Source organism: Labeo rohita, chromosome 3 (genome assembly GCF_022985175.1).
Source record: "Labeo rohita strain BAU-BD-2019 chromosome 3, IGBB_LRoh.1.0, whole genome shotgun sequence".
Taxonomy (NCBI): Eukaryota; Metazoa; Chordata; class Actinopteri; order Cypriniformes; family Cyprinidae; genus Labeo; species Labeo rohita.
In genome coordinates, this window is record NC_066871.1 from 752,751 (window position 1) to 770,666 (window position 17,916).

The 17,916-nt window shown below is 36.4% G+C and overlaps 1 protein-coding gene across 1 annotated transcript in view; it reads left to right on the forward strand.

Moving 5' to 3' along the window:
• The window catches only part of LOC127161005 (complement C3), a 52,150-nt gene that overhangs the window by 23,807 nt on the left and 10,427 nt on the right, over positions 1–17,916 (forward strand). Inside the window, exons 18-26 of the mRNA XM_051103657.1 lie at positions 3,704–3,815; positions 4,278–4,366; positions 6,816–6,955; positions 8,680–8,886; positions 9,027–9,090; positions 9,193–9,279; positions 14,902–15,105; positions 15,198–15,273; positions 15,371–15,530. Coding sequence (XP_050959614.1) covers positions 3,704–3,815; positions 4,278–4,366; positions 6,816–6,955; positions 8,680–8,886; positions 9,027–9,090; positions 9,193–9,279; positions 14,902–15,105; positions 15,198–15,273; positions 15,371–15,530 — 1,139 coding nt within the window. The remainder of the gene's footprint in view (positions 1–3,703; positions 3,816–4,277; positions 4,367–6,815; positions 6,956–8,679; positions 8,887–9,026; positions 9,091–9,192; positions 9,280–14,901; positions 15,106–15,197; positions 15,274–15,370; positions 15,531–17,916) is intronic.

Sequence of the window (17,916 nt, forward strand, 5' to 3'; positions counted from 1 at the left end):
AATATATTTTCACAGCTCTCAAAAAATGATTTCAGCAAGAGAATTATCTGCTTACGTAACTCTCAAAAGCTTCAATCACAGCAAAAAGCCCAGAGGTTAAATTAACTCTCCTGGGAGTTTATGTGGCTCCACACTCAAGAGTGTTAAAAGTAACACTGAAGAGAGTCAAATTAACACTAAAGCAGAGTTAAAGTTAATGATCATTATTGAAGACACCTATTGTTAACAAGCAGAATCACCAAAGGAGAAAATCACAGTTTTTAAGCAACCATTATAGTGGTCAGTGTTTGCATTAGTTGGGCTCTTGATCCCTACTTTTTTAACATTAGATTTTGTTTAATTTAATATTTCTTACTAACATTATTTATTCTCCTGGGGTTGCCAATTGCATCTATTAATGATAGGAACGAAAAGAACCTAAAATGCTCTGTCATTTTTGATCATACATATAAGAGTAATACATTGTTTAATTCTGTAAGAAGTCTACTTTTTTGTGTACACTCACAATATCAAGAAAACATTATGCTTTTGCAAAACAAAGAAAATAAACAGGGTGTGCATTCAGCAGTCTTTCATATCTTTTTGAAATGCGTCATTAAATGAACTAAAACTCAGCGAATACGTGACACACACACGAGAGAGATATCTATAGAGAGATATCTATAGAAAGCTTGATATTTTTACTTTTAGATGAAGCCCTTCTTGCCAAAAAACAAATATTCTCTGAACACGATGTCCAGTCTGTCCTGTCTGCTTTATTATTTTTAATTAGATCATGCCCATGAGCTACTTTCCTCTTTCATATTATAATCGCCACTTGAGGGCGCGTGCCAAATGTGAACGCCCACATCACTGTAAACAAATCAACTTTAATTTGAAATTAGGTAACAATCTGCACTCAGTTTGTTTGTGTAGATTCTATCCTATATATTTGAGTAAAGAATACCTAAAATTAACAGCTATGACAAACTAAAAAAAGGTAAAGTCTACACAACATAAAAAGCCCAGTGTTAAATGAACTCTCCTGGGAGTTTATGAGTCCATACTCAAGAGTGTTAAAATGAACACTGAAGCAGTGTTAAAGTTAATGAGGTAATTAAGTGATTCATTCAGTGATGATTGACAACTATTGAAGACGCCTGATGTTAATAAGCAGAATCACCAAAAGGAGAAAATAATTTTTTACGTCACCATTATAGTGGTCAATGTTAGCATTAGTTGGGCTGTTGACCCTTAGCTTTTTAGTCTTAGTTTTTGTTTAGCTGCTGGAACTGAGTTAAAACAGCCAGACAAACCAAAGAACAAAAATCATCTGGTGGTGATAACTTTGTTTTAAAATAAATGTAATTTGAGACCCTGAAATCATTTAGAGTCTAGTCTTTGAGTTACTTGAGTTATAGCTTGTAACTGCCTTGTGGTTTAAAAGCCTGTATTTTCTATAATTTTTGAATGGATTTTTTAACACGCTCCTCCGATCAAAAAACTTTCCAAAGTTGTTCTTTTAGGCACACACAGACATCAGGAATCAGCATATGAATCTCAAAAATGGTGACAAACAGCATATTCAGAAACAGATCAAGTCTGAACATCACGGAAAAGCAACTAAAAAGTCATATAAAAACAGTAAAAGAAAAACTCAATTACAACATCTAAACAAAATCTAATATTAAAAAGTTAAGGGTAAAGAGCCCAACTAATTCAAACACTGACCAATATAATGGTGAATTTGATTTGGGTCCTTTTGGCGATTCTGCTTATTAACATCAGGCGTCTTTAATAATGGTCAATCATCACTAAATGAATCACTTAATTACTTCATTATGTTTAACACTGCTTCAGTGTTCATTTTAACACTCTTGAGTATGGACTCAAATAAACTCCTGGGAAAGTTTAACACTTTTTTGTTGTTGTTGTGTATTAAGTATCTATATAAGCTGTTAAGCCATTATGGAACATTTTAAGGGTTACAAATATGTAGCACCTAATAGAACCTTTTCTTCTAAGAGTGTATATGAAACTCCCATGGAGCTGAACTGTTCCCCAACACCCTCCAACTGGAATTACACAAATGAAAATTCATTCACATTGTTTTTATATACTTTTGAACATCTGTATTATTTAGACCCACACAGACATCAAGAATCAAAGTGAAAGACCGCTTCATGATGTTCTTCCAAATCAGCAGAAACTGCAAGCTAATATACTACTTATGATTCAGCAGTGCACAAATGTTTGCTGTAAAACAATATTGTAATTGCTTTAAATTACTCAAAAGGTCAAGAAACAAACCAAAGCAAACCTTGACCACAATTATGGTAGCATTGTTTTTTTTTCTTTTTTTGACCAATGAAACATTAACATCTAAACCTCTGCTAATTCTCAATAAGAGATTCTGCAGACAAAAAATAAAGCCAGTCTGGTTAGTTATGAGTGAAGTTGGTGATAATGTATGTGGAGTTGTTTAATCAGATCTTGTGAGATATAAAAAAAAATTCTTGTTTGTTTCTAACAAGGCTGGGGCTGAAATCAGTTGTAGCTTTTATGTTTCTCTTTTCTTCAATGATCCTGTTTGTTGACAACAGGTGTTTATTACTAGTGCACAATCTTTATTCACAAGTAAAAACATCACATGTTGACACGGTGTTAAGCATCCCTTTAACTGATTAGCATTTGCCGCTGTGGCATTACTGGGATGGTAAGACCGGCGGTAATAGACATAGAGAGTTCACAAATAAATGCAAATAAATTTACATTATTATCCATGTTATTTGAACAAACATAACCAAGGGCTACTTTCATGCCCTGCTTAGTATTGTTGTCACTGAAGAGTAGTTCATTTTAAACTTTAACTTATGAATTTTACATTTATACGTGCACATACATTCATACAAACAAAAGTAATAAACTTCCAGACATAGCCTTTCCAAGGCACAAATGCAAAGTAAACAGAGTACAGAACCATTGCATGAAGAGAGAACCAAGTGTCACATGGTCTAAATCAGGGATAGGCAACGTCGGTCCTGGACTGTCGATGTCCAGGATTAGTTCCAACCCTGAAAAAAAAACCTCACCTGCCTGTGGTCCTAGTAATCTTGTAAAGTAAACCTTGATCAGCTTGTTCAGGTGTGTTTGATTGGAGTTGGAACTAAACTCTGCAGGTCATCAGCACTCCAGAACCAATGTTGCCTATTCCTGCTCTAAATCAACCACTAAGAAAATAGCCCACAATTATAAATGTTCTTTGTTGTTACACCAAACTGCCACAAGATGGTGCTAAAAAATAACAAACGAATGCGTGACATGACAATAATAATAAAAACATACAAGATACAGTAGAGACAGAGTGACGTGTCATAATCAGAAAACAATCCAACCCTCTCCATTGACTTTGTGTTGTGGGAAGCTGCTCCTTGTCATTTCTGACTTATAACAAAATACAAGACAATGCCTAAAAGCTGTGACAGTAAACAAGCAAAAAAAAAAAAAAAACCCAGAACTTTTATTGGTCTATGTCAGTGCCCCTTTTCCTTGCCTACCTTTTATTGGATAAATGGCCTGAATTGCCTAATTTGAATACCCTGACATCTACAACAACTTGTCTTTAAAGGGGTCATTGGATGCAAAGTTCCAAAGATCATCTGGTCAGATATTAATACTGGCCCCAAACTTTCAAATGGTGTATACTAGTTTGTTTATTGTTTAGGTGAGGAAGATGATTTTGAGAAGGAATCAGAAGACGTGATGGTGCGCACTCAGTTTCCTGAAAGCTGGCTTTGGAAGGAGATTGATCTTCCTGCTTGTCCACCAAACAGTTTGTGGTGAGATAAATGTAATATTTTGTTTACAAATAAAAAATGTATATATATAAAATACAACTTATTTTGTGGAAACCAAAAGGTATTGTTTTTTCAAAAAGGTGGTCATTTTGGACACAGTTTTATCAGTTATAAATATGAATTTTACTGACACACTATCATATTTAAAGGAACACTAAAAAATAGGCTCATTTTCCAACTCCCCTAGAGTTAAACATTTGAGTTTTACCATTTTCGAATCCATTCAGCTGATCGCCAGGGAGTCACTCCAGAGTCAGAAAATGAGCCTATTTTCGAAAAAAGTGAAGTGTTCCTTTAATGTAAATCCTGAAATGAAAACTGAAGTGGTGATAAGCAAATAATGGGGGTTAGTATTAATAATATTTGTTTCCAAAATCTTAGCAGAACTGGCAGTAGATGTTGAAGAGATTTGTTCATAACAGTGTCTTGTTTTGTTTGTAGTGTTGAAACATCTACTTTAACAACTGAAACACTAAAAGACTCCATCACAACCTGGCAGATCACAGCCATCAGCCTGTCCAAGACCTTTGGTAAAAAGATGCTCGTTTGTTATTTATTGGGGATGCACTGGTACCACTTTTTCCAGAACGAGTCCCCGATAGCAACATATTAACAGCCCAGATCCGGCCCACATCTGGCACATGTGGAATGATGATCTGGCCCACATGCAGCGTGGAATGATGGCACTTGGGTGGACCGCTCCTGTTTGCCAGATCTGGGCCAAATGCAGGCCATAGCAATGCCACATGTCAGCCAAGAGGAGAGAAATAAACCACACTGGACCTTATGTGAGCCACAAAATCTGTGTATATTTAATATGGAGTCATCTCAGCGTTAATAAGCACATTAACAAGCAGAATCACTGAAGGAAAGAAGAGAACAGAAAACAAGAGACAAACAGAAACACAACTACTGACTACAGCCACAGCCTTAGATGAAATCAGCTGAAGATAAAAGACATTAAATCTCTCAAGATCTCAGCAGAGGAGGATTAAACAACTCCACAAACAGCATCAGCAGCTTCACTTATTACTGACCATTATTAAAAATAGTAATGTTTCCAAACTTTTGACTGGTACTGTACATGGTCACTAGTTCAACTAAAACACTTGCCATGAAAAGTTTGGGAACCACTGGCCATACTTTACGTTTTGTTTTACACATGCAGCACTGACTAAAACGCTAGTTTGCTGAGAGACACCTAACGTTAGCCCCTGCTGAGTTTGCTAGCCTAAAACTTGCTAGTTACGGTTGATTAGCTTATGTCAGCTACTTACATGTTCCAAACAAATTTCAGATTAAATTGCTACATTGTCAAACACACAGCCCCCATCATATATCAATATCACTTACGCCTACATCTTCAGGTGTCGCCGCCATTCCGTCCACTGTGCAGTGTTAACTGAATGACTGAACTCCGTCAGATACTTTGACTCCGTGCTTCCTGTAATGAGAGCTGTCAATCAAGGTACAAGGATGCCCCTGTGGGTGTGATTACGATGAAAGTGCCCAATCATAAGAGAGTCAGTGCCCTCCTTGGTTTCCGCCCCCAAATTGTCAAAAGTCATCTAGACTCGAGGGAGCAGAAATCAGCTGAGCGAGGAGAAATCCACTGCGCGAGCAAAACAGCACTCCGCGAGCAGGATTCCACTGTACAAGCAGAGTTAACCTATGAGAGTATGCCAGGCGCTTGCGCGCAGCTGCCTGTACACCTCTCGGTTGTTGAATTTGTGCGCGAGTACTTTTATCATGCCAGCTGAAGGTTCATTTTTGCGCGTGTGAAATAACATAATGTGCTCGTGAGCATGTCTTACACGCTCATAACTTTTGACTAAAAAATAACGCCATAAGATTTACTTGATTTTAGTTAGAGGTCTACAGAAGTTCTTTATTGAGAATTAGCAGGGGCTAAAATATTCCACTTGAAGTCACCATGATAGTCATTAGCGTTTCCATTAATTAATTGGGCTCTTTTTTTTTTTTTATTTTTTTTTTTTTAAGTGTTTGTCTTATTTGACTGTTGTGAAAATGTGGATAACAAACACATTTGTAGTACATGATCGTTTTTTCATTGTTGGCTTCACAATTATCATATAACCGACTGCTTCGCTGAACACATTTGATTGAAGTAGTTGTATAGTTTAATGTTTTCACATTGTAAAACTGCATTATTGCAACATCAGTTTGAAAAATTTATTTAAAAAAGGACAAAAGTTTGAACAAGGCTATCACACACAGATATCAGCAATCAGCATATGAATCTCAACAATGGTGACAGATAATCAGATCAGTTCTGGACATCACAAAAGGCTGCATTATTCGTTCATGCTGTGATGCAAGTTTTGCACACTTTTTATTCACTTTTTATTATTATTGATTTCATTTTGTCTTTATTTGTTGTTGCTTGGACAAACACACCATCACAGCAATTGAAAAAAAAAAAAACTTTTATTAAAAAGTGTTACGAGTCCAATTATTGGAAACTAATCACTATTATGGTGGCTTCAAAAAAAAATATTGATTTAAACCTGTTGTTTTTCAATAAAGAACTTCTGTAGGCCTCTAACAGAAATAAAGCAGATCTTATCAGCTGGTAATGCTGTTTGTGGAGTTGTTTAAACCTCCTCCTCTGAGATCTTCAGAGATTTAATGTCTTTTATCTTCAACTTCAAGGCTGTGGTTGCAGTCAGTTGTTGTGTTTCTGTCTTTTTTCATAGGGTTTAGCCTATTACTGTTTTGAACTGCTGTCTTGAACTGGGTGCAATACTAGAGCTGTTTTACTAAATTCCATGCCCTTGCATGTACTTCATAGACATCCTTAGTCTCTAATGATTCCATTCTGCTCTCTGTTGTTCCATTGTTGGTGTTTCTTTGTCTGGACACAGCTGTTCACACTCTGTGTGGTATTGGTTTTTGTACAGTGTAATTCCTATTTATTATTGTTTGTTGTTTTTTGACACTTTTTCTGTTTCTTTGCAGGAATATGTGTGGCTGATCCTCATGAGATCACTGTTAGAAAATATTTTTTTATTGATCTTAATATGCCTTACTCAGCAGTGCGCAATGAACAACTGGAAATAAAGGCTGTTCTTCACAATTATGGCGATGAGAAGCTGACAGTATGTGCAGTTCCCTGACAAGCTACATTGTACTAATCTTATAAAACCTACTATATCATATTTGAGCTGCAAATTTCTAAGGCCTCTAAATGATCAACATTATCAAAACGGAGCTGTTAAAGCTGTTGCATGCAATTTACCCAATACCTTCAGTTGTCTGATGGACAGTTTAGATTCCTTTTTTTTTTTTTTAACTAAGTAAAAGGGCTTTCAGCAAAATTGTACAAATGTCCACTTCAGTGATTTTATAAAGTAAATGTAAGAATATATTTGATGTTGTGAGTATTCAAGATGGGTCCAAGGTTTACTTGGACTGAAGCAACCCTGGTTCACTTAATAATCCAGACATCGTTGTTAAGAAAAATCATCAAAAGTTGCAAGCATTATGGTCAGGCTTTTGAGGAACGTTTGTTTGTTCATCTGTCAATCGTCATTGCATTGCATTGCTTTATATGTTTTGAAACTACAGGGCCTTTCTCATAAAACTAAGCATTTAAATATGATCTTAAGATATAGTGGGAAATATACACAGCAAAAAGCCCAGTGTTAAATGAACTCTCCTGGGAGTTTATTTGGCTCCACACTCAAGAGTGTTAAAAGTAACACTGAAGAGTGTCAAATTAACACTGAAACAGAGTTAAAGTTAATGAGATAATTAGTGATTAATTAAGTGATGATTGATCATTATTGAAGACACCTGATGTTAATAAGCAGAATCACCATTTTTAAGCAACCATTATAGTGGTCAGTGTTTGCATTAGTTGGGCTCTTGATACTTACATTTTTAACATTAGATTTTGTTTGCCTGCAGTGCAAGAGTTGTAACAGCCAAGCAAACCAAGAGCACAAGTTTCCATGTGGTGATAATTATGTTTTAACATAATCATTATTTGATTTGAATCACTGAACTCGTTTAGAGTTTAATATCTGAATTATGTTTGCTTTTTTTGATCACTGTTGCTGTGATTCTCACGCTGATTCTTCATGTCTGTGTGTCTTGTTTAAAGATAGATATTATGCTGTTCACAGGTTTGATGTAAACAGTAAAGAAAACTCAGTCATACAGGTGACTACATTAAGATTATGTCAAAACATAACCAAGGCCACCAGATCACCTTTCCTCTGGTTTGTCTGGCTGTTTTAACTCTTGCACTGCAGCCAAAAAAATCTAACTTTAAAAATCTAAGTGCCAAGAGCCCAACTAATGCAAACACTGACCACTATAATGGTGAAAAAAGTGATTTCCTTGTGATTCTGCTTGTTAACATCAGGTGTCTTCAATAATGATCAGTCATCATTTAATTAATGACTAATTATCTCATTAATTTTAACTCTGTTTCAGTGTTAATTTGACACTCTTCAGTGTTACTTTTAACACTTTTGAGTGTGGAGTCAAATAAACTCCCAGGAGAGTTAATTTAACTCTGGGCTTTTTGCTGTGTATAGTGACAGCTGATATATATATCATTCTATGTAAGTGTTATAAAGATCTCATCAATTTACACGACAAGCATCAGAATTTCATCTTATTTTTTGCTCATATAAATATCAGCAGCTGCATCAAATTGCATCAAATTTATGACCAGTTTTGGCCTCTGAATAAAACTAAGGTGTTTTTACTGTTATTTCATGTCATACTTTTACAAGATTTAAATGTACAGCAGTGGACTGTACTGTAAAGTTTCTCTAAATGCTTAAGGTGTTGTTTTGTCTTGTACCAAAAGGTGAATATTAGATTTAGGACATCTGAGGGTATTTGCAGCAGTGCCAGCCAAAAACCAAAACAGAGGATAAAAGTTTCCGTTGACTCCATGTCCTCCACAGCCGTCCCTCTCATCATCATCCCAATGGAGCTGAACGAGCAGTGGATTGAAGTTGAAGCACACAGCTTTGATAGCAAAGACAAAATTATGAAGAAACTGAAGGTGGTGGTGAGTCTGCCATGTCAACATTTAGAGGAAGGCTTTGGTGATTTCTGCAGGAATCTGTCATGAACTGTCCTCATTACTTGATTTAGAGATCTTCGGTGCGTCCACTAAATTGCATTTTTTTTTATCCGTCTTTCTTTCAGCCTGAAGGTGTGCTAACCGAAGCCCGGGAGAGAACTGAACAGATCAACCCATCTAAACATCCAGGTGCAGCTTCTTTACAAACCTAATCCTATAAATGCAATGAAAATATTTGCAAATGACATCTGAAATCCTCTTTAAACACCCTGTGTCCTCTCGATCGAACAGGCGGCTTACAGGTCGTGTCTGTGAGGAGCAACATTCCACCAAGAAAGGTTCCAAACACACCTGCTACCACAGTGATCACAGTGATAGGTGAAAATCTCATTGCACTGTCCTTCTCTAAGGCATAGGGCCCTATGAAATCCATTTTATTTGTTCCAAAATTCAATTTTTTCCTTTGCAATTTTCTGGGTTTCATTTTTCTTTCTTTCTTTCTTTCTTTTTTTGCTTTATTAAACTTATTTCGAAGATATAGAAAATAAGGTGTCATCACCGGATAGGAGAACAGCAATAACAATGGCAAAAAATTGTTCACACGCACAAAATAAAACAAAAACTCAAAACACAATAGAATACCACAAATAGAAGGGAAATGACAAGAAGGCATAGAAACACTGGGCAAACTTAATAATTGTTGGGACAGGAATAGAATTAAGACTTGTTTTCCTCCTTAAAGAAATCCAAAAAAGGATTCCAAACTCTAAAAAAATGTTTATGCTTCTGTCCCATTATAAACCTGATCTTTTCCGTTTTAAGTGCATGTAGCAAATCAAAAACCCATTGGCGATAAATAGGTGGAACTGCAGACTTCCAATTCATGAGAATCAGTCGTCTGGCCAATAAAGTTGCAAAAATTACACTATCAACCTGCAGAGTACACTCTAAAAACAAATGATGCTATATAGCACTAAAATTGGTTCTTTGGCTCGTAATCATAGGAGAACCACTTTTAGTGTTATATGGCACCTTTGTCAAATGGTTCTATGTAGAACCATCAGATGTACCATACACAGTTAATGAGATAATTAGGTGATTAACAACGTGATGATTGATCATTATTGAAGACACCTGATGTTAATAAGCAGAATCACCAAAGGAGAAAACCAACATTTTTAAGTAACCATTATAGTAGTCAGTGTTTGCATTAGTTGGGCTCTTGACCCTTAAATCTTTAATACTAGATTTTGTTTGGCTGCTGTCACCAGGTGATTATGTTTTAACATATTCATTTTGCTTATTGTTATGGCCTTGACAATCCACAGAAGATCCAGCACTTCCTATACATTTGTGATTTTTTTTTACAACCTGTTTAAAAAAAATATTCCTTACCTAGGCACACATAGACATCAAGAACCAGCCCATGAATCTCAACAATGGTGACAAACGGCATAAACAGATCAACTCTGAACTCTCATAATTTATTCATGCCACAATGCATGATGGGAGTCATGGATGAGTTCTGATTGGCTACAACACGCTTTTTGATGGTCACCGTTGATGTTCAAACTTTTTTTCATCATCTGTCTGATTATGGCAAAACTGATTGATCTTTTGTTCAGTTTTTTGGGTTTTTTTTTGTAATTTTTAAGGAAATTCTATATCAAATACTCAAGTCACTATATGATGATTAAGTCCAGCACAGTCAATGCCATCTTATTGACTTTTGCTCTTTGCTTGTCTGGCTGTTATAACTCAGTAATTGCAGCCAAACAAGACCTAATATTGAGATTTAAGGGTCAAGAGCCCAACTAATGCAAACACTGACCACTATAATGGTTGCTTAAAAATGTTGGTTTTCTCCTTTGGTGATTCTGCTTATTAACATCAGGTGTCTTCAATAATGATCAATCATCACTTCGTTAATCACCTAATTATCTCATTACCTTCAACACTGCTTCAGTGTTAACTTTAACCCTCTGGGGTCTGAGGGTGTTTTGGGGCCCTGGAGAGGTTTTGACATGCTCTGACATTTGAGCTTTTTTCAGTATCTTAAAAACATATTCATGGCTAAAGTCTGGCTACACTGTAATCAGCACAAACTGGGCTACAATAATATATAAGAAACATGAATGTACATGTTTGTGTTTTTGAGAAAACAACATTTATGCGTGCTTAGTGAAAAACTAAAATCTTTAAGTCACTGAAACAAGGCCATAAAACACATTCAGAACATTAGTTCACAAGACTTTTGAGAACTGGATGTGGTAGGCTAGAGTTTTTTCTACAAGATGATGTGAAAATCATCTTGTTCACTCGTTCAAAGAAAACAATATATTGATGTAAATGTTCTAAGACATGTTTTGTGATCAAAGGGAATATGCGAAGGAGTGGCAATGACCCATGAATATTTAGCAATTCACACCTGAGAGACAAAAGGCCCTCCTCTAATGGCCCATCAATGACACTCTGACTGTCAGGTAAGAAACAATGAGAGATTCAAAGAATGGAGTTTTAGATTGTTTGTATTTTATTTACAACACAGTATCATCAAAATATACATAATGAAGGTCAAATACACACCATTGAACACCCTGATCTAACCACAGAGACCTGTACAGACCTTGTGTAGTTCCTGAAAACTGTTTTCTGAATTCTGTTCAACAAGTGAACAAAGTAAATCATACCTGATATCTCTAAACTCATCATCAATAGTCAAGGAACTAGAATATGTGTAGTTGAACACCTGACCTTATTGCTCTCAGTTTGAAAGACAGCAGGATTCATCTGTTGTGCAGGTATCAGCTCACTAAAAAACAAACAACATAAGAAAAACATCTGGGGATAGAAACAATCATAGGGGCTTGTATTACTACAGGGTTCCCGCGGGTCCTTAAAAAGTCTTAAAAAGTCTTAAATTTAGTTTATCAAATTTAAGGTCATAAAAAGTCTTAAATTGTACAAGAAAGTCTTAATTATGATTAAGAGGTCTTAAATTTTTGGCATGGGAAGACAAGAATTGCGATACAGCTTAGTGTCACGATTAAACTTCAAAAAACTATGATTTCGTTAAATAAACACGAGCGCTGCACGTTCAAGGTCCGGTGCTGAGCTGCTTTGTGTACTGCGGTTACCGGGGAAACACATGTCTGCAGTTCCGAATGCGCCATCTGCTGGCAGAGACTGAATGTGCATTTTCAATAAGTCTGTTGTTTTAAGTAAGGTATTCTTACAATACAGGAGGCTGTAGTTTCAGGACCGCATTTCTAGGACCCTGTAATTTTTATTTATTGTATTGTATTGTATTTATTTATTTGTCATATGTATGCATTAACAGCTCATACTATTTATAGCAGTTGTTGTTCAATTCTGTATATTATTATGGTTAAGAAAATACTGAATGTAGTTGTTTAATTGTATACACTTAATTATTGTCCTAGCCAACTCCTAAACTTACCCCTGGGTAACCCTCTTGAAATATTTAACCTAATTTATTTCAATATATTCTAGACTTCAGTTCATTAGCCGCTGCGCTTCATGTCTGATGTGTGACCCACTTAACAAAGTGAAGTAAACAGTAAAACAATTGCCATACAAATTAGTGTGTTTATTAGTACTTTAATACACTTTTTAAATAATTTGAATACAAATACTAATTTACAACATCCAGCAGCACAATGAACTGTTTTGGACAGTTTAATGGGCTAAATGGAGATTGCAGACACCCCCTTGAGCACTCAGCTTTTGCATTTTTGCATTATGTCAGCTTTTACATTAAAAATAAGATGGAAAGATGCATCTGTTTGATATTTCTTTGTTGGAATGGAATTGCTAGATGGCACTGTCCCAAAAAATAGGGTCCCAGAAATGGTTTTCCCAGAAAAGTTTTGCAGGAACATAGTATTGGGGTTGTTTTTGTTCAGACCAAAGCGAAAAGCGACCCATATTTTTACCCTGCAAACATGCAGAGCTGTAAATGTGAACTGGTGAATCATTAAGAAGATAATTCATCATAAAAATGTAAACACTAACATGTATTTGTATGTTTTTAAAATTGATATAATAATTTATTGATGAGAATTATTTCAATTAATATAAGTAATACTTTTGACTCATCTATTTTCTTAGAAATGTGAAATGTATCACTTTATAAACCTTTTGTTTTTGTGAAAAATCTGAAATGTAAATCAGTTTTTACAGTAGTTTACAGTCATTTTACAGTTTAATATTTAACCATAGACATTGCCTTACCCTGCTCATATGGTATTAATTTTATTTGTGCAGGTCTTAAAAAAGGTCTTAAAAAGTCTTAAATTTGAGCTTAAAAATCCTGCAGGAACCCTGTACTACAATAGTAGTAAATGTATTTACTACAATGGCAAAATGTCTTGAATTATGCTTTTCTAAGGTCAAAAGGTCTTATGTGGGAAATATTTCCTTATGGGGGCAAAAAGATCTTCAGGAAATACACTGTATGTTAATGTTGTTTTTAATCCTTTCCCCAACTGAAGAGTTTAAGAGAGAGTTAGAGATCCTTATTCAGAGGCTTAACAGGTTCTTTGTATGGCAGTGGTGCTATATAGCACCTTAATGACCCCAAAGAACCACTGAAGGACCAGACAGGGGCTTGACCGGTTCTTTATACACTAACGGTGCTATATAGCACCACAATCACACCAAAGAACCGCTGAAGAACCACTGAAGCACCATTTTTTTCTGTGTGTATGCACTACCTTAAATTGAATGAGAGTGTGAAGAGAGGGCCAAGAATCAAGTCCCAGATATAATCCTCAAATACCAGGTTTAGTTCCTGGTATCCAATGGACCCATTGAGGGGGAATGTTTTGTGTTAATTATAGAATAAATCTTAGAATTTGCCTCTTTCAAGGATTTGTAGTGCTCCAATAGTCCTTAAGAATATTTTGAGACATGCGCAAAGGGAAGCTAGGAAACTGGTTACAAATAAAGTTACCTATCTGAAAATACCTAAATAAGTGCAAAGTGGGTAAACTAATTTTTCTCGAAGTTGAGTAAATGAAGCAAAAGTGTTGTTTATATCTAACTGGCTGACTGTAATTAAACTGTGGTCTCTCCAAGTATTAAAGGCCCCATCCAGTAAAGAAGGCAGAAAAGATATATTGCCAAAAATGGGAGCAGTGAGACTAGGGTCCTTAAGGCCTAATGATAGTCGGAACTAGTGTTGGGTTCGAGTCCACCTAAGTCGAGTCCGAGTCGAGTCCGAGTCTTTAACCAATCGAGTCCGAGACAAGTCCGAGTCCAAAATGGGCCCAGTCGGACTCAAGTCCGAGTCCCAAAGGGCCGAGTCCGAGTCGAGTCCGTCCGAGTCCAAGGAAACACTACTGTTTGTCAGTATCTTAACATTGTTTTAACCCAGGGGAGCCCAAACTCTGTCCTGGAGGGAGGTGTCCTACAGATTTTAGATCCAGCCCCAATTAAACACACCAGCTAATCAAGCTTAGTTTGAGGAATTGAGGTGAGAGGATTAGACAAAAATAAAAGATCATCCACATAAAGGGAGACCTTAGTACACTTGTCTATGTAAAACTATGTTGTATGTTCCACAGGATGAGAAGAATAAAGACTGAAAAAATTAAAATGACCTCACACGTTCCTGTTCTTTAATAGTGAAACTGCAGATCCCAAAAACAGCATGAGGAACACTTATGCTTCAGTGTGTGAAGTAGATGAAACTGCATCTTTTTGCACTTTAATTTTATAGACAGTAGTCCATATCGCATTTGATTAATTGTACAGCACTACTTTTGATTCATTCATCCAAAGTTCAACACATTGCGTGACATTTCCTGTTATGCTGTAAATGTAATTTTTTTTTATGTCTTGATTCCACTATTGTTACGGAAATCATAGGGACCTTAGTATATCAGTTCATACATGGTGCAGCTGCACGCACCAACCTGCCTGGTGTCAATATGACTTACAAAACCCAACTGCAGTCAGTTACCTTAATGTTTGCAGGTCAGGAGATGACACGCACAGTCGAGCAGGCCATCAGTGGACATTTTATGGGTCAGCTCATTGTCCAGCCCTATGGATGTGGAGAGCAGAACATGATCCGTATGACTCTACCTCTCATTGCCACTCATTATCTGGACAGCATCAATCAGTGGGAGGCTGTTGGCATGGAGCGGCGTAATGAAGCCATTAACCACATCAGAACAGGTCAGCTGACCACCCTTAACATCACCTGTTAATGTTGTTAAATTAAGTGCGAGTGTCCACCACTGTTTAATTAATTTGTTGTTTTGGTCAAGGTTATAAGGCGGAGTTAGCCTTCCGTAAATCTGATGGGTCATACGGTGTCTATTCAAACACACCGAGCAGCACATGGTGAAATAATGCATATTATTTAGAGATAATGATTGTTTTTCTTGCATGTTTCTTGAATTAAGCTTAAGTTGGCTTCCTCTCTTGCTTCCTTTTACAGGCTGACAGCATACGCAGCCAAAGTGTTTGCGATGGCCAGTGATCTGATTGTCATAGAGGAGAATGTGCTCTGCAGCGCCCTCCACTGGCTGGCCACAAACAAACAGCTGCCAGATGGCAGGTTTAAAGAAGACCAGGCTGTTTATCTAAACAGTATGGTTGTAAGTTAAATTTGTGAATCAAGCACAACTGTTAGATCCATTGCGCTCCAGGTCCTATTGTTTCCTACTGTCCTATGAAAATAAAGGTGAAAAATGCCATGAATACATCCTTAAGGAAAAATCAAGTACAATTAATAGGAAGGTGCCTTCAATGACTTAAAAGTCATGGCTTTATACAGAATACACCATATTATTGACCAAAAAATGTGTTCACAAATGAAACTTAAATTCTTTTTGTACAGAAATAAGTAACTAAATGTTATGTTTAGAAAACATGTCCACATTTTAAAGATGTTTACTTCTGTCTGAGGCTTTTCACATTAAACATTTTGATTTTGTCAAGCTCTCCAAAATCAACTCTTTCCAAACATCTGTACCTTTCTGACATCAGACAGACTGCCCGTGTATCAAACACCCTTATCTGGTGTTCAGAAAACTTGGCCTGAACACCAGAACTACTTGCACTCTTAGAAGAAAAGGTTATATATGGAACCTTAATAGGTTCTATCAGGCGCTTCATATTTGGAACCCCTAAAAGGTTCTGTATAGAACCCTTTTTAAAGGTTCCATCAAAGGTAAAAAGTTCTATGTAGAATCCTTTAGGCCAGGGGTGCTCAACCCTGTTCCTGGAGATCTACCTTCCTGCAGAGTTCAGCTCCAACCCTGATCAAACACACCTGAACCAGCTAATTAGGATCTGAAGAAGCACTTGATAATTACAGACAGGTGTGTTTGATCAGGGTTGGAACTAAACTCTGCAGGAAGGTAGATCTCCAGGAACAGGGTTGGGCACCCCTGATTTAGGAATTCCCATCGTGGGTTCATTTTATGACTTAAACAGCTCATATAGATACTTATATATTTATGAGCTGTTTAAGCCATAAAATAAAATTAAAATAAGACAAAAATTAAATCCATAAAATGATCCCATGATGGGAACCCCTAAAGGGTTCTGTACACAGCAAAATCCCCAGTGTTAATTTAACACTCTGAGTGTGGACACATATAAACACTGAAGCAGTGCTGAAGGTAATGAGATAATTAGGTGATTAACAAAGTGATGATTGATCATTATTGAAGACACCTGATGTTAATAAGCAGAATCACCAAAGGAGAAAACCAAAAATTTTAAGCAACCACTATAGTGGTCAGTGTTTGCATTAGTTGGGCTCTTGACCCTTAAATCTTTAATATTAGATTTTGTTTGGCTGCTGTATTTGAGTTGAAACAGCCAGACAAGCCAAAAACTCAAGTCACCAGGTGATTATGTTTTAACATATTCATTGTTTGATGTAAAACACCTAAAGTCTAATCTCTAAATTCTAATCTCTAGTTTTTTTTGCTTATTGTAATAGCCTTGACAATCCACAGACAATCCAGCACTTCCTTTTTGGAAAGATTTTTTTTACAACCTGTTTAAAAAAAAAAATAAAAAGTGTATTTCTTCTAGGTACACATAGACATCAAGAACCAGCCCATGAATCTCAACAATGGTGACAAACGGCATATTCAGATAAACAGATCAACTCTGAACTCTCATAATTTATTCATGCCGCAATGCATGATGGGAGTCATGGATGAGTTCTGATTGGCTACAACACGCTTTTTGATGGTCACCGTTGTTGTGATTCTCACACTGATTCTTCATGTCTGTGTGTCTAAATTAAGATAAACGGCCCGATGTTCGGTATAGATTATCTGGTAATGTGAGACGTTATCGAACATGTTTGTTATTCAGGATTTTAAATCGGGATGATCGCGGCTGTGATTACGTCAGTACTTTCACAACAGCCAATGCGCGACTGAAATGACGATCTGTTGCGTAAGATCATGTGAGGTGCTTCCTCCATCATGATAATCTTAATAATACCTTGTACTGTGTGATGCACCACAATTTTCAAATCTTGTAGTGTGTGCATTTCAGGGAAGATCATCTGCAAAGATTCTCCTTATGTGTGCACTGAAACCAGATTTTATAATTGGTTAGGATTTAAAAAATTCTGTAGTGTGAGCCTGACAAACAATGCATATGTTAAAACATAATCACCTGGAGACTTAAGCTTTTGTCTTGTCTGGCTGTTTCAACTCAAATACAGCAGCCACACAAGACCTAATATTGATGATTTAAGTGTCAAGAGCCCAACTAATGCAAACACTGACCACTATAATGGTTGTTTAAAAATGTTGGTTTTCTCCTTTGGTGATTCTGCTTATTAACATCAGGTGTCTTCAATAATGATCAATCATCACTTTGTTAATCACCTAATTATCTCGTTAACTTCAACACTGCTTCAGTGTTTATATGTGTCCACACTCAGAGTGTTAAATTAACACTGGGGATTTTGCTGTGTTGTAAGTTACCAACAGTCTGGCTGGGTGAATCACT